The sequence below is a fragment of the Parambassis ranga genome, chromosome 21, assembly GCF_900634625.1.
Source record: "Parambassis ranga chromosome 21, fParRan2.1, whole genome shotgun sequence".
In the NCBI taxonomy this organism is placed as follows: Eukaryota; Metazoa; Chordata; class Actinopteri; family Ambassidae; genus Parambassis; species Parambassis ranga.
The window spans coordinates 19,513,609-19,538,488 of NC_041041.1; the positions used below are offsets into that span (position 1 = coordinate 19,513,609).

Consider the following 24,880-nt stretch of genomic DNA (forward strand, 5'->3'; position numbering starts at 1 on the left):
CAATGGCGGACATGTGTCTTGACAGTTTAATTTTGAAGCTCCACGATGTTAACGCGGTGAAGTTTGGAGAGTACAAGCTGAAGAGCGGCATGCTAACACCCATTTACATCGACCTGAGAGTCCTCGTGTCCTACCCAGCCCTCATGAACCAGGTACCCACGTGCTGCCATGTTTGTTGTGCTGTGTTCGGATTTCGGAACGATTAGTTTGACACAATTTAAAGCTACTATTTAGTGTATGATGTACAGATTTTACACTAACTTGAAATGTATCCGTTCCTCTCAGTGACGTAAAATTAGCACACACGTGGACGTACAACCCCGTTAAGTCCAACAGTCACACTATGGGGTTAAAACTATTGATTTGTGGGAGGTTAACTCGGCCATTCATGGCTGCCTTCATCAACCAATTGTTTATTCAGACTCTGTAATCATAATCGGATCACTGTCTGACACGATGTCAACAACTCAGTCATATTTACCACGCGTAGGCTAAATCATAAAGCTTTAGTCTATAATAACTATTTTCAAGTGAATTCCAACTTAAGTTAACTGTTTAAATCTTTTGTAGGTATCCACTCTCATCTACCAGCGAGTGCAGGACGAGGGGCTTCAGTTTGACTCTGTGTGCGGGGTCCCATACACAGCTTTGCCTTTAGCCACAATCATCTGCTCAAGACATGAGCTGCCCATGCTTATCAGGCGAAAGGAGGCCAAGGACTATGGTGAGTTTAAAGAGTGTAACTCTTACTTTGTTTGCAAATCGGTAAACAGTCCATGTTTCTTTCAGCTTATCCAAAGACAGGCCGTAGAGGCAGCCCTATTGACTAAGCACCATCACCTGAGAGATCCTGAGACATTCCTAAAACTGATTAGATATGCAGTTCTTCTGATTAAATCTTCCCTTCCTGTGCCTGGGCTTTGATTTCTTGTTTCTGCGTGCCCTCCTTGGCTCATTTCACTAAGATTAACATGATCATGGCGCTGTGAACCGTTCACAGTAAAACAGTGTTTGGAACAGTGTGGTTCAACATGCCAGCTCATGCGTTTGCACAGTCATCAGTTTAAATTGATTGCTATCTCTGCTGCAGGCTAACAAACACCACACAAGGTCCTGCCATTTAGTCGCTGCATGTTGTATACAAATTATTGAGACAGGGCTTTCAGTCTGGTCCTTTTCCTTTGGGCCTTCAGAAGAAGAGGCTGTTTGGACTGATCATTGTTCTTAATTACTCTCCAGGAACCAAGCGTCTGGTAGAGGGGTTATGTCGTCAAGGGGATATATGTCTGATCATTGAGGACACCGTAACAAGCGGCAGCAGCATCCTGGAGACTGCTGAAGTTCTCTACAAAGAAGGACTGAAGGTTAAACAGTTAACAGTAATAAAATGTATTTAGTAGATCACTGTAAGGGCTCCTGATAGAATGAGTTTCATAAGATTTTTTTTTTCATTATTCAAGGTGACAGATGCTGTTGTACTAATGGACAGAGAGCAAGGCGGTGTGGAGATGTTGGCCTCTAATGGTATCCGTCTCCATCCCATCATCTCGATGTCAAAGCTGCTCAACGTGCTGCTGGCAGCCGAGCGCATCGATGCTCAAACTGCACAGAATGTCCGCAAGTTCATCCAGGAGAACAACACTTTTATGTACGGTTTCATACTCAGTTTGTTATAATAATTAATTTTATATATTAGCCACTGTTTGTTATAGTTCTTGAAATTGAAATTGAAATTAGACGCATCATGCATTGCAGTCCCAACATGGCAGTCTGCAAACAGCAATTTTTTGCCATCCAACCAATGACACGCCCCCCTGCACACACTCTGCTTGCTGTGCATCAGTCTTGCCTAAATCCACTGCATTGCTAACACTATAGATTGTTTACATTTTAGCTTGAACTTGGATATATGTTAGCGACATGCCTGGTTAGTGATAACATGATGCTCTCAGGACTGAGTGCTAACATTAGTGATGTTTGGTTTTAAACATTCGTTATAACAACATGAGGTGTTTTCTTACAGTTGAATGACCCATAAGGAATCATTCAAATTTGTTCTATGAAGCACCAAAAGCGTTCCACAGCTCTAATGCATATGCTTGCAATAATTCTTCCTCCTACCAGGTCTAAGGAAAACGGCAACAGCATCCCTGCCAAGAAGCCATGTTTGGAACCAACCCTGCAACTGAGCTATGCAGACAGAGCCAAGCTACCAAGTATGTGATCTCACAGCTTTATTCAATGCCACAGCAGTGTGCAAAGCTACAACTGCCTTGTGTCTGCAGATGTGCACCCATTGGCATCAAGACTGCTGATGATCATGGAAGAGAAGAAGTCTAACCTCTGTGTGTCTGCGGATGTGACTGGCAGCGAGGAGCTCCTCCAGCTGGCGGAGTCCCTCGGCCCAAAGATCTGCATGCTTAAGACACATGTAGACATCCTTAAGGTACAAAGGGAATTAGTGTGTTTCCTGTGTCACTTTGTCAGGATAGAGGAACTGATCTTTACATTGTGTGTGCTAACAGGACTACACGACAGACTTTAGCCAGAAGCTGCAAGCCTTGGCAGAGAAACACAACTTCCTAATATTTGAAGATCGCAAATTTGCTGATATTGGGAACACAGTCAAACATCAGTATGAAGGTGAGATTGTGTAACAGGTTTCTACCCTGTGTCCTTATGCAATGTTAGGAACGCCTTAAAGCAGTTTCTGTTAAGTACACTGCAGCTTGACTTGTTGACTGTGAACACGTACATCCTTGTAGTAATTCTACTTTATTATTATTCTATTGTTACATGGTGTGAATGGTTTCCAAAGATGAGTCTTCTGCTCGTCTTCTCCAGGTGGCTTGTACCAGATCTCATCATGGTCCCATGTAGTGAATGCTCATGCGGTGCCAGGACCTGGAGTTGTGAAGGGTCTAAGTGCTGTAGGAAAGCCTCTTGGCCGTGGCGGTTTACTCATAGCACAGATGAGCTCCCAGGGGTCACTGGCTACTGGAGAATACACAAATGCAGTGGTAAGCATTTTCTTGGTTAAAGTTTTTTCAAATTGTATTGTCAGTCTTCCATGCCTGTCTCTTTAAAGCTCTTTGCATCCTTGTGTCTTTATAGCTGCAGATGGCAGAGGAGCACTCAGACTTTGTGATGGGATTTATCTGCGGCTCTAAGATTGCAAAGAGGCCAGAGTTCATCCACATGACCCCTGGGGTACAGATGCAGGCTGGAGGTAGAGTATATGGCATTTTGCCATTTAAATGCAAATTACATGTTATTATATATTATAAATATAATAATTTTGGAAGTTTACAGTTAGCTGGAACCTTACATGTGTTTAAAGTTTTAACATTTACATCTGTAATAAACGGTCTTTTATATTTAGATAAATGGTGCTGTCGATAAAGTTTTCTGCGTCATGACGCTTCTGTAACACAGGGTGGTGCTGTAACACAAAAAGTCTTCTCTCCAAACTCTCCTCCTCACCTGCATCTCCCATCCCCCCCCCTTACAGGAGACCAGCTGGGCCAGCAGTACACCACCCCAGAGGAAGTCATCTACAACAAAGGTTCTGATGTCATCATTGTGGGACGAGGTGTCTTGGAGGCCTCTGACAGGCTGAAAGCGGCAGAGTCATACAGAAAGTCGGGCTGGGATGCTTACACCAAAAGAGTGGCTCAGAATAGCCAATAGGAGCTCAGGAACGGCGTCAGTGTATCATTTCAATCTTAGGAGGACCTCTGCAGATGAACTCCTTTGGAACTCCAGTCAACACTCAACTGAGTACCCAACAACATTTTAGACGTGCACCCGCACATCAACATGCACACCTGTTCCTACACAACAACACCTTATTAACATTTGCAAAGGGATACCTGACACTTTACTGTTGAACATATGTAAACATGTTCTCTGTCCTATTGAGAAGCTGCTTTAAATAAGTTTTGATTCCTTTCTCAACAATTTGACCTGGTAGCTAACCTGCCATGGTACATTCAGCCAGGTTTACAGTATTCCTTGAAAATGAGTTGATTCCTCATGTTTACATAGAGCAGTACCTTAGAGATGGAGGGTAGTTTTTTTTTTTTTTAAATCAACCAATAAGTTTTACCCTGCACTATGAGATGGTAACTATTGATAATTTGTGTTGAATCAGGAAGTGTCATTAGTTAAGTCACCCGAAACTCTAGGTATATATGTAGATATATTTTTTTTTTCAAAAGGGTAACTCTTGATATATCAACTGCACAGTGATGGCATTTTGTTAGCAATGCAGATGAATAGTGGTTGACCTGCCTTTGTTCATCATACAATGTAAACTGAGTGATCAAAGATAAAGGGTCATCATCATTACCTCGACTAGTGTCTACCGTCCACGTCCATACAGTTTCATTTAAAATAAACATGTCATATTGTACAAGAGTACAGTTGGTTACTGTGAACAGAGACAAAGCTTGGACACACCTGCAGTGAAGCAGCTTCATGTGTGAGTCAGAGCTGAGTGGGCTTGTCCTTGTTTGGCCTTTCCCTCTGTGTAGTGTGCAGTGTCTTTGTAAGTGGGAACAAATAATGTTAAAAATTGATTTGTTAATTAGATCTATCTTAGAAACTGTTTTTCTGCTTTTGCAAGCTTATTTTTGTTACATTCAAGGTCTGACAGTGAACAGTTCAACACAAGATCTGAATAACTGAGGATCATCTCCACTGCTTTTGTATTTAAAAAGGCCAGAAACAAAGAAACTGTACTTTTAAACCTGTAAACAAACAATCACAACCCTACAACAGCCCAGTTGTTTGAAGAGACAAAATGTGTTTAGATGTGAATGAGAGAAAATCTGAAGCAATTTTACTACAACTACATCTTTGTTTTTCAAGCAAATAAAGTGCCAATATCATGTCAATTATCAACTCGGGTTTTGGTACACATGCATTTATACCAATTTTAACAAGGCGTGTTTATATATATATATATATATATATATATATATATAAACTGTTAAAGGTACTGCAAAGTATTACAAAATATTTTTGGGGTAATTTTGACATGGCTGTTTAAAATAAATTTATGTGTACTTTGTTTTACACTTTCACTTGTGTTTATTATTCTCTATCAATTCAAAATGCATCTGTAGAAGTAATTCACATGATTCAACTTAAAAATCTAACTTAAAATGTGAGTGGGCTCAACTTGAGGATAAGTTTTATTTAATCTAAATAATCTATTTAATTAAAAGTAGCTTACCTTAAACACATTTGCTGTTGCATTCCATTCCTGGCTGCTTCCAGAGTCTCACAGGCTTTCAAAAGCAAAGATGTGGCCATTTTTGTTTACATTCTCAAGATGCAATGACGGCAGGTTCCACTACCAAACGGGGGTCACAGATATAACCTAAAAATAAATCCCTTTATTTATTTTTTTTAATTTTTGATTTATTTTCTCATTTTATACAACCCAGTGGTGGACTGTCTACATGACAATTTGAGTAAAGTTCAACAGCAGTAAACTATGTCTGTTGCTACACTCTTTATGATTAATAAGCAACCACAACAACAAAAAAGTTGAAATCTGGACCTGCAGCATATCTGTCAAAATTAATAATAATAATAATAATAAATCAAAGCAGCAGAGCTTCTCTCATTATGTCCTGAATGACAAACAAATGTGTAGCAATTCAAATATTACAACAAACACTGTCTAATCTATGGTTGCATTATCCACTTACCTGTCTCACATGACAGTCCAAAATGTCTTTGAGCGACTGCTTCTTTCCAGTCACGGATGTTGCTATGTTCACTTCCAGCTGAGACCAGGCCATCAAGCCCATCCAGACAGGTTTCAAGGGGCCTTTGCTGACGATCCTCTTAAACTACGACCTAATCTGAAGAAGCACAGAAACATCATTACTAGATAACCCCAGATTTTATAATATACAGTATTACTTAACATGCTTAATGTCTGTGAAATACAATTGTGTGGTCTGACGGCCTGTTTCATGAAAAAGCTGGTCGTGTAAAAATGAGCTCAGTGATGAGTCCAAAATTCTGTGCTGGGACACAACCAAGTGTCCTGGTACTAACTAACAAACGTAAAACCCATTAGACACAACATTAACACAAGCATTCATTCCACATAAACCTATAGACAAACAGAAAGTTAATAGAATCCCGTTGGCAATGCACTGTTTAAATGTTTAAATATAGTTTCCTTAGTAATGTTAACAGGTGCCATCTAGTGGACTGAAACATATTGTCTGCGAGCTAGAGTTAACGAACAATTCATCTCATACAGAAAATAACCAAGACATGCAGGAAAAGACGCCATTAGACTTTCTCTCTTTCTGGCGACGCAACTTTGTCTTAAAGCTAGCAACTTACTTAAATGTGGAATAAAACAAACACGACCCTAAAAAACTAAGCACTCACAGCTTCGCTATAAATCCCACTTATCGGTAGTTTCTCGCTCTTGTTGTCAAATCCAAATGAGTAATATAATATTTTCCGCTGTGAGCCCTTTGAATAGATAGCTAACATAGCGTCAGTCGCCTTTTTCCTCTCCTGTCCTGTATTTTTTTAGCAGCGTGAGTTTGAGCTGACCACAAGCAATGCATGAAAGATACTTTAATTGTTTTAACACAGTACCTTAAATCCTGAAATGCCCTCAAATCCTCAGATTCTGACTCTGGTAGGAGTTTGGCACACATGTGGGGTTAGCTAACTGTTGTTCAGACGCCCTGACACACACAGGGCACCACTTAAGCTAGTTTACCTATTTTTTTAACGACATGTCCTAAACTACAACAACCTGCTATTGTAAATATCAACGTGACACTGTTTTATGTCGCTATGACTTCGACAGTTGACTACTTTATGATATCAGAGGGCTGAGTTAAAGCATCCATTCACCTCTGCTGGTTTCCTTCGTCCATTGCATGACCCAAATAAACATGGCACGCTGTTAGGTCACGTTCAGCGGCCTCGCTGTAAAAACGTATTCTTCCGCCGCTTGGATTAGCTCTTCTTCTTCTTTTACATTAAATTACGATCGGGGGAGCATTATCGCCATCTGCTGACGTGGTTTTATTTTCTAGTTAAAAAGATCTCGTTTGTGAAAGCATGAGTAGAGAACAAAGTTTAGGGACTACGTATCGTTTGTATTAATATTTACACGCGCAGTTACCGAATGGTGAATACTACAAGCTCTCTGATTGGCCAGTTTTCTTTAAATGTGTCTTTATTTCTATAAATCCGTGTAATTTCCTGTTATAGGCTAAATATTACGACGTAAGTGTTTCTTCTTGTTTCCCTTCATCACATCTCATCTAAGCCAGAATTTACAGGGAGCCTATTCCCTTCAAACTTGTCTAACAAGGCGAGCCGCCCAGCAGCAGGAGGTCATTTGCAAGGCATATGATATGAAAATGATGCCCGAACACACGCTGAAGAAGACACATTGAGCCGGTGGGTGGGTAGCTACGATACAATGAGCCTTTTTCTTTACAGTTCAGTGCGGGCACAAAGGTCAGACACGTTGCTTGGCACAGGGGAGGAGAGCAGGGAGCGCGCATTGGATGGGGTTGGTTAGAATAATTCATTTAATGCGTGCGCGCGCGCGCGTGTGTACGCAACACTCTCCCCGCACACACACGCACAAACATACATACACACCAGCACTCCTCCCCCTTTATGTCAATATTAGAACAGAGCAACGCACCCCGCGCGACAGGTGTCTGTGCGCGCCCAGAGGATCCATCCACTTCAGGGGGGTGGGGGCAGATGAAGGGTGGGAGGGAGGGAGGAGAGAGAGAGAGAGAGAGTAGAGGTATAAAAGGTGTATACCTGTCACAAGCAGCACATTATGCGCGTAAAAGGTGAGGAGCGTCCAAGATTGCGCATGTTGCGCTTCTCCTACAGGTAGGCCACACAGTTGATTTTTTTTATAAAAAAATTCTTTCAATTTCATTCAAAGCATCCACTCTCACAACTTTTACTTGTTTCTATAAACTTTTCCTAATCTTTTCTCAAAGGTTGACGGCAGAGGCGCCAGCTGTTACGCGCCCCGCACAGCCCCTCTCTGCACCATGGTCGCAACAAGGCCGTTCTGTGACTTTTCCCCGTTTGTCTGTATTTGCTTTACGTTGAGCCTCACGTACAATACCTGAAGACGAAGTTTTGTTCGTTCGGCTCGCGTTATGCAGGTACGGGTTGGCAACAGGAAAAGACACCAACTTTATCTGTCTTAGAGAAGAAGCTCACTGCTGTGAATACTCGTCAGTATTTAAATTAAATGGAGGCTTCAATGCCGGCTTATGAGACACTATGAGAAAAATACACCAACAACGAAGGAGTATCTCCATCATGATAATACCAGTTTCAGTAACACCAGGTGTGCTGTGTATGTCTCTGAATAGGTAGATTGTCTTATTTGCATACAGCTGGCTGCAGGCAACGCTCTAAAGAAAGACACTGAAGCCTCGGATCTGCAGCCACACTCATTGATCCAAAGTTTAAAGATTCTGAGCAATGTATGGAAAGTAAAAAAAAATGGCTTGATAGGCAGCGGTTTAAATCCACCATCTGAACCTTTTATGTTGCAGAGTGAAAGATTTACAATCCCAGTCACATTTATACATTTTATGCTCAGCAGACACACCTGTGTGTTCAGGCCAGTACTGATAGTGACACTGTGCTTGTACCTATCTTGTTTGAGGATCATGTGTTCCTAAAAGGTTGACATTTACAATGGCAGGGATGATGATCTCCGTATCTGTCTTTTAAAGTGTTGTTGTATGTTCCCCTTTATTGGCCCACTCATGATGACAGTGTTCATTTTCCACTGTGGGTCTGTTCATCACCACCCGTATCCTACGTCATGATGTGAGACCTCAGGCGAGCACAAAAGAGCGGGGAGATGGGCTTAATGGGAGGTTGTGTTAATCATTAACTAAGCATTAACAACACACAAACACACACACACACACACCAGACATCTGATACAAGCCATCTGTCATTTAGATACTGCAATGCAGTGTCCAGCCATCGCACTTATACCATTCATTTTTTGCATTGATTTTATGTGTAAGTTAAACATGCAATGGTGTTTTCTGTTCATTCAACAAGTTGTCATAACAATAAAGTAATGATCCTGATCCAAAACTTAGTTTTCTGCTATTTTTCAGTTTCTAGTTTCTAAGACATAAGAGGAAAATGCAACTATGGTCAACCTTTAGCCATTAAAAATGATTACAAATCATCTTTATATGTCCTTCTGGATCAGAGAAAGCATTAGTAGCATTGTCATCAGTACTCACATTCAAATATAATGTATTTTTAAAGCTTCTGGCCTTTATGTATATTACCTCCACATTGGCTCTGTGTCCCCATCACTCTTCATCATCTCCAAAAAACAAAAGAACCCTAACATCACCTTACAAGCCACATCATGAGCCAGCCTGTACCTGAGAGCCTATTTGCTTCTGCTTAAATCTTTAGTCAATATTTGTTTAAAGCCAGAGGAAGGGAAAGCTCACACTCCTCTGTATCCTGGTTACCTTGCTCCCATTTAGAATGACTGTCCCAACTGGTCCTGCTGTTGTTACACCCATCCTGCCGGCTCAAGCAGCTTCATTAGCTTGGAGGTCATTTGTATAGGATTTAACATGAACACTTAGCCACTTATCTGGACGTCTGCTTAAGACATATCGGTGTGTGTGTGTGGCTTGAGAATGTGTTGATGCTATTATTTCCAATTAGAAACACCTTTAGATTTTTAATAATGATTTTATAGCATCTCAAAATAAAGCAGCTATACACACACTCATAGTTTGAAAAATTAAAGCATAACTCAAATGTAACAAATTATGGCTTATATTGCACTAGAACATGAGTCTCGATACTAAGTTGTAAAAACATGACATTCTAACCTGTTTTCAGTATTCAGAACAGCAACTGACACACATCCACACAACACAGAGGATCATAACAAAATAAAAAGCAGGTATATACAACAGCCAAGTGTAAAGAGCCAGAATATAGTGGGATCTGAACAACATACAGTACCAGTACAAATCAAATATGAAGTAATTCGATCATAGAAAATACAGCCTCATGTCATAGTTTACCCTCTGACTGCTCAGCATTCAGCAGTCTAATAGTTGAATTTTGTGTAGTATACAGCAGTGTATCTCCATCCTCTTGATGTTCCTTCTCCGCTCTCCTTATATGATCATTTCAAGACAAATCATTAGTTTAATGACAGAAGATGTTGCACTGTGTATATAAAAAACTAGTTCATGCATATTTTCTTGGCTTAATGGATGAAACTGACATAAACCTGACTACACTTAACTCCTCTGTGACCCTATAAACTCTGCTCACTATCATTATGCCCACCGGTTGCATCTGTACAGCAGGAGGATGATTACATTTAGGGTGCCTGTCAAACTGTTTGGTTCTATCTGTAAATGGTACAGAGGAGTGAACGCTTCCCAGAGGCTGTGTGTGTGTGTGTGTGCATGCACTGCCTGTAGGCTGTGTGCTGTTTCCTCTGACAGTTACTGATAATGAAGAATCATGCAAATGCCCAAAGGCCTGTTTCCCTGTCTCAGTTGGTTGTTCTTTGCTCTCTGGCTTTCTGATGGGTGGAAAAAGCTACTGAAAGTCAACATTTGGCCAAAGTTAGCCTAATAAGCTGTGGGGGTTTGATTTTGAAACTTTAAGGGAAGATTTTGTTGCTATGGTACCTTGTCCATTACACAACTGCAGTGTGTGCATGCCTATCATCACAGTATAATCTGCCTGCTGACCTCAACAATGATTGTTATACCACATAAGATGTCACAAAAATTCCTATATTTTTGTTTCTTCAGGTAGATCCAGCTGCTTGGGTGTTTAGTCAGAGAGCAGCAGGGACAAGCGGTACGAGCAGATGTTCTGCTCACATCGTCCCTACCTGGATTAGTCTCCATGGTAACGTTCCACCTGAAGGAGGGCATTTATTCAGGACAATCTACGTGTCAGCGTGCATGTTGTCATGCAGATATACAAACAGTGTATGTGTGTGTGTTTGTGTTTGCATGTAGTCACGTTTGTGTGTGTGTGGGTGGGTGGATTCACTAACTATTCAAATAGCTCAGACTCACACTGACCCAGAAAACAAGCAATGTTACTGCACTTCCTTTGCAATCTGTACAGCATATATCTGGGCATATAGTTATCATAAAGTGTGTATATTAATCTATATTTTTCCATTGGGTCAAACTGTAAAGTAAATAGCAGGCCACGAGGTGTGATTGGGCGCAGTACAACACATAAAATGTTGGAATATATGTATTTCAACACATTATGTTATGACCACTTTCCCAATCTTTTTTTTTCCTGAACTTTTGACCTGCACTGTGCCCATGTTGCTGAGGTGGTAGCCTTAGCAACAGGTCCTTGTGTTACCACTCAAAACACACAGAGAGACACAGTGAATAACAATTTATGATGTACCTCTCAAGTTGTTACTGAATTTAAGAAACTGTGTGACAGCTATATGCAAGTATTTGAGGTTATAGTACAGTAGAAAATATTACCTACATGGATAGATCAGTCATACAGCCAGATAAGGATTCAAAGTAGAACTGCGCTGTACGGCACTACACTGCCCCTCACATGTATGCAAATTCCCCTCAGCTGTATTTAACAGGGAAATGATGTGTGCATGTCAGTTTGTGAATGAGTATGCGTATGTGGATTAACAGCTGACTCCTCTTATCATGCCTGGTGAAAAAAAGATGGCAGACAAACAACACAGTTACAGTTTGCCATACTTCAAAAGATATTATATCAAATTTCATGCCACGCTGTGGGGCTTTTTCCAAAAAAGATGGAGAGGGCGAGAAGTCCTCCCACAGTGACTGTATAAACACACATATGTCCCCACTACATCAGTTAGACAAGGACACACACACACACAGACGGACCCCACACACAACATCTGTGTCTATACAACCCTTCCTTTCACCTGCCCATCACCTGCTCTGGGGGCAAGCAGGGTGACACTCACTAATGCACACACATGTAAACAATGAATGGGTTAACAGGAGACAATGAGAAAGCTGTTCATACAAGTAAACAGCACACATGGCCCACAGGTGGAACGCACACACACACACACACACACACCCACTGAATGTGTCTTTTACTGTATGTTTAGTGTTGATAGAAAGACAGTAACCCAACATTATCCTCTGTGCTCCACACATGGCTGATATTAGAAAGCAGCCAGTCCAATGGATTGGTGGATACATGTTACAGCAGTGTATTATTATATTTAAACTGGCACTGTGAGGGTAAAACAATTGAAATGGTTGAAAGACATAGTTTTTTTTATTTATTTAAATTCAAAGGGCACTTACAGACAGTCAAATAACTGTCTGGGCTCTGCCATTAATTTATAAGTCTGCTTCATGTGAGCCTGTTTGTAATAAAAACTTTTGCCACCAGATGTCACCGATGATGAAGAAATCATCACAAAAGTCAACAGTTTCTTACTGGACATGACACTGGGGATATTATGGTTAGCCTGATGTGTTCACAATGTACACAATGTCACCAAAATCATTTACCAAATCAGAATATGACACACAGTCAAAGGACTTTAAATCTGTACTGTCGAACAGGCCAATATTATCAGGACTTATTCAAATAAAATGTTATATTTGTTTTTTAATAAAATGTGAACCTATGCATCAAATCACATAAAAGATGACATGTAATATGTATACGAGCAGGGAGGTGGCTACACCAAAAGACTAAACATAAAGCCAAGACTACAAAAGAACAATATCATATCATGACATGGCCTTCATTGCTGATGTTCAACACCTGTTATGAACACTACAATTCAAAACTGTTAACACTGTTATTTCTTAAAATCAAAACTGCTAAAAGTCTGTTCATTATAGGGAGATTTAAGATATCGATTTTTAGCTATTTTTCCTGAATTTCTTGGAAGCAGCTATGTGAAATTGAAAAAAGAATTATTACTGTATTAAACATGTACACACATGTTTAATACAGTAGTAACAAAGACCTGAAATATAAAACAGGCTTTCAGACACTTTAATTCTTTTATACCATCTCCAACAAAATAGGTCCTACCTTATTGTGTAATTGCACTATATGATCAGAGCACTGGCATAGGTTGATTTTTTGTATACAGTGATATCTATGATCCTTTAATATTATGTAACGTATTGTATTTTGCCTTCTTTATGTGGACCAATCTGTGTTTCAAGACAGTTTTTTTTTTGACTGCCGCTTGATCTCGATGACTCTTTCCAGATCCACTGGAAAGATACAAGTATGCCCCTCTGGATGATATTGGCATGTATCTCCACTATGCGCGGTGCCTTGGAGCATTTCCCTACCTCTGGTTTAGCATTAAGTTTACCTACAGTTAAGAGAGAGAGAGAGAGAGAGAGAGAGAGAGGGGATCAGCTCCCAGAATGTGTCTATTATCCTGCACCACCAATCAAACTGTTGTGTCAGTGCGTTACCATTGTATAGTCCTTGGTCAGTTTGCCACTGACCATGGCTGCCATATTGATGACTAAGTCAGTTTGGGGCTCTGTGGACAATGGTGCTCTGGAGCCTCCACAAAGCGCCAGGCTAATGCATCCCTTTCAGCCGGCCTGCTCAGCTGCTGAGTGTGCAAGGCTGCTGGGCAAATGGAGTGGCTCAGGTCCAGGGGGCCTGGCCCTATAAAAACGCAGGCGAGGGTCTCTTCCCCGACATTGATTATACTGGATCTGTCCCACCTCAGTACCGTCTGTAAGTATACCAACAACACTGGCTCAGACTTAGCTGCAATCAGGGGAAGACAGCTAGCTCCATGTACTGGGGTGGAGCCCAACAGCCACCAAGATGCTCCCCATACAGTACATTTGATTGATAGGTTGTGTTTGCGTGCATAATAATACAAAGAAGTCACTTCATACTTCTGTTTAGGGTGGCTGGTTTCGATGGCAGAAATGATGCCTTGTTGGTGTGCTTGTGTTTGGCCTGTAAACATCACACAAGCATTTTCCTCTTATGTGTTATTTATTTGACATCACAAAGAAGGAAATGATTTTCTTATTTGTGTGCTTTTAGACCTTTACTTGTGGTTTGTTTTCCTTTGCAATTTACATCTACACAGTACAGTGTATCAGCTGGATGCTGTCTATGGTTTATTATTGAACCTGCTGGATGAAAACAGACAAATCTGTGCTGTAAGCTAATGGAAAGATGATGGATGAGCGGACTTTTTCACATCTTGCGACACCTTTGGAGACAGATTTTGGTTTTACCTGTATCACTACTCCATTTTTTTAAAGCTAAAATACAAAGATAGTCATTGGAAGAGCATATTTTTTGACTTGATGCAATCCCAGGACAGTGTTCTTCATCTGTTTATAAGTGAATATTTTTTTTTCTTCATTCTTCAGAGAGTAACCCCTAAGGGAGAAGAAGCAGCCATGAACACTCAACAGATGGAGCAGATGGGCCAGTACAGGATTACAGTCTGGGAGGAGGAGAACTTCCAGGGAAAGCGCTGTGAGTTCATGCTGGAATGCCCCAACATCATGGAGAGGGGCTTCTGCAAGATCCGCTCCATCAAGGTTGAGAATGGACCGTAAGTCAACACCAGTGGTGTGTTTCTCTACATCCTTTTTTTGGGTTTGGTTTGTGCTTTTATTTTGAAGTGAAAAACCTTTAAAAGGAAGTACCTCATTTGGCAGTGTTCCTCAGAGATTCTATGAAACATTGCTGAAGCAGAATTGCTGTAGCACATTCATATTGTTGACTTTTTTTTAATTTTATCTGCCTGAAAAAGCTCACAAGCAACATTGACTCTAATCCACAAGAAAGAATAATTTATAAATTTCAATCTGCAGCTTTATTACATTACTAGTTGCCATGTGTCGTTCGCATGTGTGTGTGCGTGCATCCAAGTGTGACCCTGTTGTTGATATGAGTTGGCTGTGTACAGCTGCTGGCTGTGAGCCAGAGTGGGTGGCTGGCTGGCTGGCTGACTGACTGACTGGCGATCAGATAAAAAAAGGCCTGGGTGCAGCAGCAGCAGCAGCAGCAGGAGCAGCAGCAGTTTTTCAGTGTTTGCTTTGTGCCTCCCACTAACAAAAGAAGCAGCGTGTTGTTTTCACTTGAGGCCATTCTGCAGCCGTTGGACTCTGCTGTTCAGGATTATGACAGTTTCAGTGCATTAGAAGTCACTTTGTGTGTGCTTTTGAGATTCATTATGTGTTTCTGTTGTCATTTGTCTCCTCCAGTTGGGTTGGTTATGAGTACCCAGAGTTCCAGGGACAGCAGTTTATCCTTGAGAAGGGAGACTATCCTCGCTACGAGGCCTGGAGTGGAAACAGCAGCTACAGAACCGAGCACATGCTTTCCTTCAGGCCCATCAAGTGCGCTGTGAGTTCCCCCATCCTGCCCCTCTGTAAGCACCTCCACCCCATCACCTACACCTTTACTAAGTCTCTGTCACCTTCTCTGCAGAACCACAGTGACAGCAAGGTGACCCTGTACGAGTGTGAGGACTTCCAGGGCCGTAAGTTCGAGATGTGCGATGACTACCCCTCCCTACAGGCCATGGGCTGGTGCAGCAAGGAGGTGCCCTCTATCAAAGTCAACTCTGGAGCGTAAGTTTCACACCTGCCTCGTTTTCATTCGGGTTTTTATCTGTTTATTATGCTTCAGTCTGATCTCTGCTTTTCAGCATATCTTAGCAATTTCACATTTGGCTTAATGTGAGTGACATGTATTTTAGGCTATATAAGATAATCATTGCAGACAACCCTATGGTTCCTCCAAATCAGCACTATCTTTCCTAAATGATTTATTGAATCTGACCTTGACTGACTCCTCCTCCTCCTCCGCCTCCCCTCCTTACAGCTGGGTGGCCTACCAGTTCCCTGGTTACCGTGGCTACCAGTATATCCTGGAGAGAGACAGACACCAAGGCGAGTACAGACACTACAACGAGTACAGCACCCAGGCTCACACCAACCAGGTGCAGTCCATTCGTAGGATCCAGCACTAAGCCTTCCTTCTGCCTGCCTGTCACGACCTGATAAAAAGAAAAAGAAAAAACTCTCCCCCCTTCTCTAATCGCTTCCTCGACTTGATCCCTGGTCAGACCGCTGTCACAGAACAGTAGATGGACAAACTCTTTCTATCTCTCTGTGGCTCTGCATGTATGGATATCTAAGTACCTACTTCTTCTACCATGCTAAAGCATGTTCTTGAAATAGGAAATAAAGGCTTTTCTTCAAAACTAGTCTGTTTGTTGGAATTCTTTTTTTTTACATTACTTTATGAACCAATTTAAAACCAAACACTCAGAGATCTAATAATTGGCTATACAGAGCTCATGGGATTGAGCATCGCAAAGTCAGAGCCCATTTAGTTTGATATGAAGGCTGATAGATTTTGCTTTGTTTTTATTTAAATTAGCCTTTTAGTGAACATACATGGAAAGATTTGATTCTGTTAGGCTTTAGGATGTGTAACATTGTTCTTGTCAGACTGTATTCTTATTACCAATAAACAAGAGCACCAGTTCCAGTGGCCAATCTCTTGCTTGCTTTTCCTCTGAGATGTGTGCAGCCCTTACATTAAGGTGGACACAGTAGCAACCATAGCTTGCATTTTGCTTTTAAATATTTCTCTCCAAGTTGTTCAGAAGAGGCCAGCAGTGACAAAATATCATCTATATTTTGAAAGATTCATGCAAGGTAGGATTATATGCACAGTTTATGGTCCCTAATCCCAAATTTGGATTACGTCTATATTGATTATCTGTACCAGGATAACCACTATTAGCTGCCATAAGGGGTTGTACAGAAGCAGATCCGTTGTTAAATGAGATCAATACACTGCAGCTTAACAGGAAATTGCAAATTACCACCAAATTAGAATCTTTATAAATTTGACAAATACTCACACAACACAAAAGTGAGCAAATAATAGAATAATGGCAAAAAGAAATGCTGCAGGGACCCTATAAGTGACAGACCTTTCGTCTTATTTCAACTTCCCTGTGCATATTTTTAGCATGTTAAGTGCAACATAATGGATTCATGCTTTTCAGGACACCAGGAACCATTTGTGTTGTGAGTTTCTGCTTTTGTTTGCGAGAATATCATGTTGAGTATTTCAAACGCATCTGTTCTCAATGTGATAAAGATTTTATTTTATTTGTTGGTGTTGTGTTTAGTGGCATATTTTTTATTAAGCTGCAGTGCTTTGAGCAGCTACTAATGCACAACATTAATAAGGCACTATCGCTGATGTAGAAGAATACAGGTGTACAAATACACACAAATATATAACATATGCTACAAAAAAGCAGTTAAAGTAGTGAAAAATATATCCCTACTATAACCTTGCTCATAAGAGTCTTGGCTCTTAGCGTTTGTTTGTTTATTCTAATATGACACCACCATGTTTATCCTGCTGTCACACACTGGGATCCTGGTGTGTGTTTACCTACACAAACACACACACACACTCCTCCTGTTAGTCCAGGACGTAGGATTCCGTGTCACACACCCACGAGCCTGCACCGGCTCACAGTCCCACACCCAAAAAAGCAGGATCTTTGAATAAATGTGTAACTATGCACACACACCTTTCTCAAATATACATTCCTCCACAGGCTGATTAAAGCAGCTACACTGTGGCTCGCAGAGTAGTAGAGAGACTTGAGTAGTGGTGTAGGTGTAAGGGTTCTAAGGCTGGGGGTACTATGGACATAGAACAGAGCACCAAGGTAAGTGCACTTAATCTTAATAACAGATATTCTTTAGTAGTGATTATAGTTGGTGGTGAATTGTGTGTCAGACATTTATCTTTAATTTAACAGCTATCAAAATGACCACAGTGCTTGCTGCAGGGTTACATTTGCCGCAGTTAATGTATATAAATGTACTAAGAATGATGCTTTTAGGCAGCTACTAGCAGCAGTTTTCATCTCAATCATAAAGGAGAAAATACAAGTAATTTTCCTAACTCTGATTTTTTTATTTTATTTTGTTTTTTGTTAACCCTCCTGTATATTTGTGGCCTCATGCTGATCACTGGCCAAATGCCACTTGCCCCTTTTCACCACCACGTCATCAAAGGACACAGTCTAGCTTTCGAGGCTTGTTTTAAGTTGCCTGCGACGCTTACTTGTACACAGGCAGCTAAAGCAAGTCTGGGACGCCAGAGACACACCTGCCAGGACTGCCAGAAGACCGCCCAGCAGAAGATGGAACATGTAGAGGAAAATATTTTTTTTTTGTACATGTATGACCAATTTATGAACATTTACCCCTGTTTGTATGGAGAAAACATCCTTGGAATTAAACGTAACAATGAAATTATCTCTTCGATTATTACTGTGTAAACTCATGTATATTTATAGGCATATCCATTATGTAACTTACAAATAAAGAGCTTTGTATTAAAAGCATTTCTTCTTCTGTGTGTGCACACAGTTCATTCAGGTGATTAATGATTAGCAAAGCATTCACTTTCAAGTATACAGGGATGGATAATTTCCTTTTTACATGAGGAAGATTGATCTTCAACAGGATTGGATGATATAGCATCATAGATATGAGGAAGACTTTATGTTAATTATTCAAATTTGTTTGAAAAAAATGACCATGTCCCTACAATTAGTTTGCATTTCATTCTCAGCCACCTCTGTTGGCTCTATATGACAATAGCCACTGTAAATGTTAATTACTGCTAATTAATGCTAAGAATAAAATGTGCAATGATTGAGGAAGTGTCAGGGTGTTTACATGTTTATAGTTTAGATGCTTAATAATTGAATTTTGTAAGGCTTTGCATTGAATTAGATCATTTTAATGTTAGATAAATGGATGTAGATAAGAATGTAAAAAAAATGATTGTTTTAATAGAAATGTGTCTTTATGCCTCCACTTCTTAAGGTTTTCACAATAAAAGCACATTTCTAAAACAAATACGGACTATTTAAATGGAAAAGAAAGTCATTATAATGTTGATAACCACAAAAGCCGTTATAGAGTTAAAAATAAAGACAAGAACAGGCCAAAGCTTTTAAAATAACAACATACTAAAACCCATATAAGGCCAGTGAGCGTCAGAAGGCATGGCTTTAAAGTTACGACCTTATTACCCTGAAGCCATATAACCTTAAACCCACAGAGAGGAGGGTGGGAAGCATGAAATGTTCTTGTTTTCCGGTGCGCACTGAAGCGTGTTTTTCAAGGTAAATATTCTCTGCCCAACATGAAATAGGTCTTTGTTGTTTGCCGAGAGGTAAAGAGGCGGAAAAGTGAGGAGGATCTGAACTGGTTTCCATGTCAAACACTTCAATTCACCATAGAAACTCAGATCTTAACGCGGAAACTTTATTAAACTGTGATGGTGGATTGATAAGGGCCGAATTTCTATCGGCCTCTTTTTATTGTGGGCACCAGGCGGGCTGACAGAGGTAAATTGCTCTTTTAATTAAAGCAATGCACCAGGGGAAATTGCTGTCTGAATATTGTCTCAGAGATGGGGGCCAGTGACAGTTGCCTGGAAACTTCAATCTGTCCACCCGCATTTATTCCAGATCACAGTTATGAGATAAAGTTTAATAAAAATCTTTTCCTCCGCCACCAACGAAATGAAATCCAACCCTTTCTGAACAACTGAACACAATGAGACAGGACTGCGGAGGAAACCTCATGTTCAACATGTATCTCTCAGGTTCGTCTTTTCTGTCCCGCTCACAACTATAGGATCAGACTATTATCATATCATTTTTGTGAAATTTTGCCTGGGTGCCTGTCTCCTGCGGCCGATGATGCTCCGTTTCCAGGGCACAGCATTGTTCAGCCTTTTTCAATCTGAAAGCCCGTCTGCTCTTTTGTCGGAAATCGGAAATCCTTTTTCCTGGACGCGTTTCCTGGCTTCCAGCGGAGGAGACCGCAAAGGCGACATGCTTCACGCATTAGACTGCAACTAGACCAGGATGCAATTAGGATTTTAATCTATTTTGCTTCCAAATTTGTGGTTTTCATATTTTTTTTAGCTTGACAGATTTTTAAGCATCTTCTAAACAATAATTCTTTGCAGATTTTAAGAACCCAGCATCCACAGTTTTATAACCACTGCATTTATTAGAACATGCTTCCAGAATATTCTGGATATGAGGAGATTTTTCTAATCCCAGAAAATTCAGATCCAATTACTAACATATTGATGAATACTTTCGATATAAGGCAAAGATGCTGACAGTGTGTCTGCTTTGATTTCAGATCCAACTGAAAATCTCCTGAAAGACAGCAAAGGAACATCATGGGGTCCAATAAACACAGGAGTACAAAAAGGTAAGAGAAGGAGCTGAAAGGTCTCTTACTGACACATGATAAATCACTCTTCTATCACTTTAATATTATATTTAGAATATATGGTATTAATGAAATAATTTTATAGTAAAAATAAATCAGAATAAGTTTTAAACCCCTAAAAAATCTCTCTCTGATGAATTTGGGATTTTATAATTTGATTTAATAACAGTTTATTTCTATTTTAATTCTAAAATGTTGCTTATTTAAAGCAGGATTATTATGCGTTATTTGTCTGACCTCTACTGCGCTTAAAGCCTCTGCACCTTCTGCAGGACATTTTTTAATCTCCAAATATGTAAAATAAATAATAAAAAATAATAAAATAGTTCTATAGTAAGATATTCTCCTAATTTCTGTCTAAATAAGATAAATAACTAAATCTAAAATCCATTAGTTATTTATCAACGTGACGATATATCAGCCGCTCTTTCAAAACGCGTGCAAAGGCAAAAGTAAATCAGTTTAAAACTCGAATTTACTACATTACATTTGAAATAGATCATACAGGAATGAGTATGAGGTACACAGGATGATGTAATTTATTAAAATAAAATAAACCTGCTGACGATGCTATGAAACATTCAATGGGCTATAAACTGAACCAAATCAGAATATTTAAATGTATCTTTTTTATTAAGGAAAGCTGCAGCTATCACAACAAAAAAAAAATAAAGACTTGATGTCAAATCACCTGAAATGTTTTTTTTTTAAGTCTTCTTGGTATATTGCGACACTAAATCCTTCTTTGTTTTAATCAATTGCGTTCACTCAGGGAGTGGGCAGATCCAGCTGTGGCAGTTCCTGCTGGAGCTGCTCTCTGACAGCACCAACATGTCATGCATCGCCTGGGAGGGCACCAACGGCGAGTTCAAGCTCATCGACCCAGACGAGGTGGCCCGGCGCTGGGGGGAGCGCAAAAGCAAACCCAACATGAACTACGATAAGCTGAGCCGGGCTCTGCGCTACTACTATGACAAAAACATCATGACTAAAGTCCACGGCAAGAGATATGCCTATAAGTTTGATTTCCACGGCTTGGCGCAGGTGTGCCAGCCGTCCACCACGGAGCAGGCTATCTACAAGTTTCAGGGTAACTTCTCTCCGATTCCCTTCTCCGGGATTTCTAAACTGAACCTCGTGGCTCCCGGCGTGGGGCCCTCGGGTTTCTCCTATTGGCCTGGTTCACCTTCGGCTCTGTATCACAACCACAACCTCCAGCCTCCGGGGCCATTTGGCACAGTGTCTCCATCCCACATCAGCTGTGTCAACAACATCAACAGCCTCAGCAACATCAATACTCATTACAACTGACTCCTTCTGCAGATAAAGGGGGAAATGTAGACACCATAATGAAAGAGGAGTGATGACAAAGAGCCCATAAGATCGGGTTAGGCGAGCGTTTTTAAAAATTCGGTGTAAAATTAATTTTTCCAACCACACGCGAGGATTTTTTTCCACGGACCACAAATTGTTTTAAAACGTGTAATTATGTCCTGTAGACAGAAGCTGCTGGAAGCACTGATGTAAGTAAGCAACCCGTGTAAAATCTGTAATTTAACGCACAAAAAATAGCATAGGCTGTACGTCAGAATATAAAATTACGCGCAATGATTTGTACTTTTACGCACGGTATTTGAACAATTACATAGTTACTCTGTTAATAAATCACAAAAAAATCTACCATCAGCCATAACATGTGACACACAGGGGCGCTGTTTTTTGAAAGAAAATATAGGCTATTTAAAAATACAGTATACCTCTACTATATCTATCAGCTTTCATCCATTTGGGCTCCTTTGCCGTCTCTCATCCCCCTCCTTGGAGTTCTGGATAAATTTACGCCTATTTAGAAGCAAAGTGCCAGACTATTATTAGGCTACTGGCGCCATCTCGTGGTTTTGAAATGTCATAGCTTCATCATACTGACTAAAAAAACTCACGTTGATTGGAAATGAAATATTTTAAATCTTTCATAATCCATATTCAAACCAAAACCAATATAAAGGCACTTGTGATGATATTTTGTGTGAAAAAGGCTGAATGGAAACTGTGACTTGATAAATCTGTAAATACTGCTGCTTTTTAGTCTTTTTTGTGGAATTAGATTGCATTGAACAGCTTCATACTGTGGCTAAATGAACTGTACCAATGAAAAACAAATAAAACTGTTATGACGCTGTCAATGTCTGTTTGCTATGGATCACAACAATACCACAGCATCGGCAGATGCCACTGACATTTATGCCACATGACACACTGCAAATTCAGCCTTTGGAATTATATATATATATATATATATATATATATATATATATATATATATATATATATATATATATATATATATATATGACATTATGAGCAGCTACAATTACTAGTATAATGGCTGCAGAATCAAATTACTGTAATAACTGTATGTATCTTTTTTAAATTTTAAATTACATTTAAAAGTTTTAGGGACATATCCATTTTGGTCCATACAGATCACTAATGGTGCTCCATAGAAATGGAAAAGCAGATGTTGTGCAGATGTGCCTTGATTCTTATTAATTTTGAATTATTCACGTAATTGCTTATAAAAGCCAGATTAATAGTAAATCAATAAAAATTGTGGAGAACCTGGCTAAAAAGTCTATTCGTGGTGACCAAACAGTTACTCTATCAACCATTTGGGGGCGCCATAACTCTTCCAACAACAGCACTCACAGTTTACATAACTATAAACGAGCTGCTCCAATAAAGAACATAAAAGCATTTGCAAAGAGCAGATTAACCCCGAAACTGCTTTTATGACAGTGAGAGGTTTAAGTACGGCTGGACTGAGCACTATCTGAAAATGGACTCAACATAGTGTTATGACTTTACATGTAAAAGACATATCACAAAGTGTAAACAAAAAAGAAAGACAATTTCAAAGATTTCAAAGAAAACAGATTTTCCTCAATATTTAATAATGCTAAGACAATTGTAAAATTAACAACTATAAAGAATTCAGTGTGTGCAAGACAGAGTACAGGCAGAGGATAGAAAGAGTGGGTCACTCATTCACAACAACACTGTTTGTGTGTGTGACCTGAATATCAATAAGAAAGACATGGAGTCACTATTGACAACTGAATCTCTCTCTCTCACACACAGACAAAAGACCTGTGGCACTCACACACACTCAGACAGAGAGAGAGAGCGAGAGAGAGGTGTATCCCTGGTGTGTTCACCCACTGAATACGATGTGCTTCTTATGACAACATACTGAAAACTCCACAGGGACTGAGTCACTTCCACAACACTGCCGTCGTCACCAGCTCCTCTGCCAACTGCTCGGTCGCTAATCTGCTGTGCCTATTGTTACTGATCCTCATCCTCTCTCTCTCTCTCTTCTTGCATAACAAACTAGGTGGGTGTTTTCCTGCAGGCCACAGGATTAGCAGTGTGAATGCAGAGGAGTAGGAGGAGTAGAAGAAAACAAACGAAGGAGGAAGAGGAGGAGAGGGAAAAACATATTTGAAATTATGTTTGTATTTTAACTTTTTTTTCCAGTTGATTTTGGCAGTTTCATACATTATTACTCTTTAAGATCATGTTCCTTGATGCAGAAATAACTTGACACATGTATCAGATTTGCCTATAAGCATAGAGGTCTGTGGGAGGGATCTGACACTGACCTTGGCAGTTTTTCTAAAAAATGCTTTATATTTGCAAAAAAAACCATTGTACCATTCTGACAGGTGTACCCATGAGTCACATCGGTATTGAGTAAGAATAACAATCAGGTCCCTCTGTCCCGACAATACTAGAGAAGACAGAGCAAGCTGACAGTCAGTGGGCCTCGTGTGGCTTTGTGTGAGGTGACTCATTCTTTCAGATAGAGAAAGTGGTAATGAAGGCTCAGCTAATTTAGAGCAGCACACCTACATGGTGCCGAAATAGACCTGAGAATAAGAGGGTGAGAGAGAGAGTCAGAGAGCGGAGGGAAGGAGAAATAAGACAGGTAGGAGAAAGCAGGCCAGACTGAGGCACTATATTTATGCCCTTTTCTAAGCAGATTATGTCACTGAATTAGACCCCATGAAGACTCATCAGCACGTACACATGCAGTACTGCAAAAGCATTATACAGTATATGACCAAAAGTAAACGGACAACGTCTATTTTTATGTAGGAAGTTTTAACACTGCAGTCTGCTGATGGCTGTTTTTCATTATTTATAAGGAATCAATGTTTCCAGTCTAACAGGCTCTAAACTTCCATTTACTGAGTATTTAGATGATAGCTTTGTATGATTGTGCCCTTTCTATTTCAACAGGTAAAAAAAAGCTTCAAGAAATCATATTCACAGTTTGGTGTGGAAATACCTGCCTGTCCTGACTCCATCCCCCTTTACCAGACCTCACAAATGCTCAACACATGCAGACAACCAGAAGCACAGAGGTGGCAAAGCACATACTGGTGGCTGGCTGTTCACTTACT

General features: G+C 40.2%; 3 protein-coding genes across 3 annotated transcripts; all 3 read left to right on the plus strand.

Annotated features, from left to right (window-relative positions):
* Positions 1-2: 2 nt before the first annotated feature.
* Positions 3-4,898, plus strand: umps (uridine monophosphate synthetase). Its single transcript, XM_028394487.1, has 10 exons — positions 3-152; positions 571-724; positions 1,240-1,364; positions 1,461-1,648; positions 2,125-2,216; positions 2,286-2,446; positions 2,526-2,643; positions 2,845-3,020; positions 3,115-3,229; positions 3,512-4,898. Exons 1-10 carry the CDS (start codon positions 3-5, stop codon positions 3,688-3,690), a joined length of 1,458 nt encoding a protein of 485 aa, XP_028250288.1. The 3' UTR covers positions 3,691-4,898.
* Positions 4,899-13,587: 8,689 nt separating this feature from the next.
* On the plus strand, positions 13,588-16,318 carry cryba2b (crystallin, beta A2b). Its single transcript, XM_028393522.1, is given in 6 exon segments — positions 13,588-13,726; positions 13,729-13,816; positions 14,441-14,656; positions 15,312-15,453; positions 15,538-15,680; positions 15,934-16,318. Coding segments are annotated over 6 exon segments (876 nt in total). The 3' UTR covers positions 16,082-16,318.
* A 3,344-nt stretch (positions 16,319-19,662) lies between these two features.
* Positions 19,663-22,583, plus strand: fev (FEV transcription factor, ETS family member). Its single transcript, XM_028393555.1, has 3 exons — positions 19,663-19,770; positions 20,322-20,393; positions 21,187-22,583. The coding sequence occupies exons 1-3, from the start codon at positions 19,722-19,724 to the stop codon at positions 21,723-21,725; spliced, it is 660 nt and encodes a 219-aa protein (XP_028249356.1). The 5' UTR covers positions 19,663-19,721; the 3' UTR covers positions 21,726-22,583.
* Positions 22,584-24,880: the final 2,297 nt, after the last annotated feature.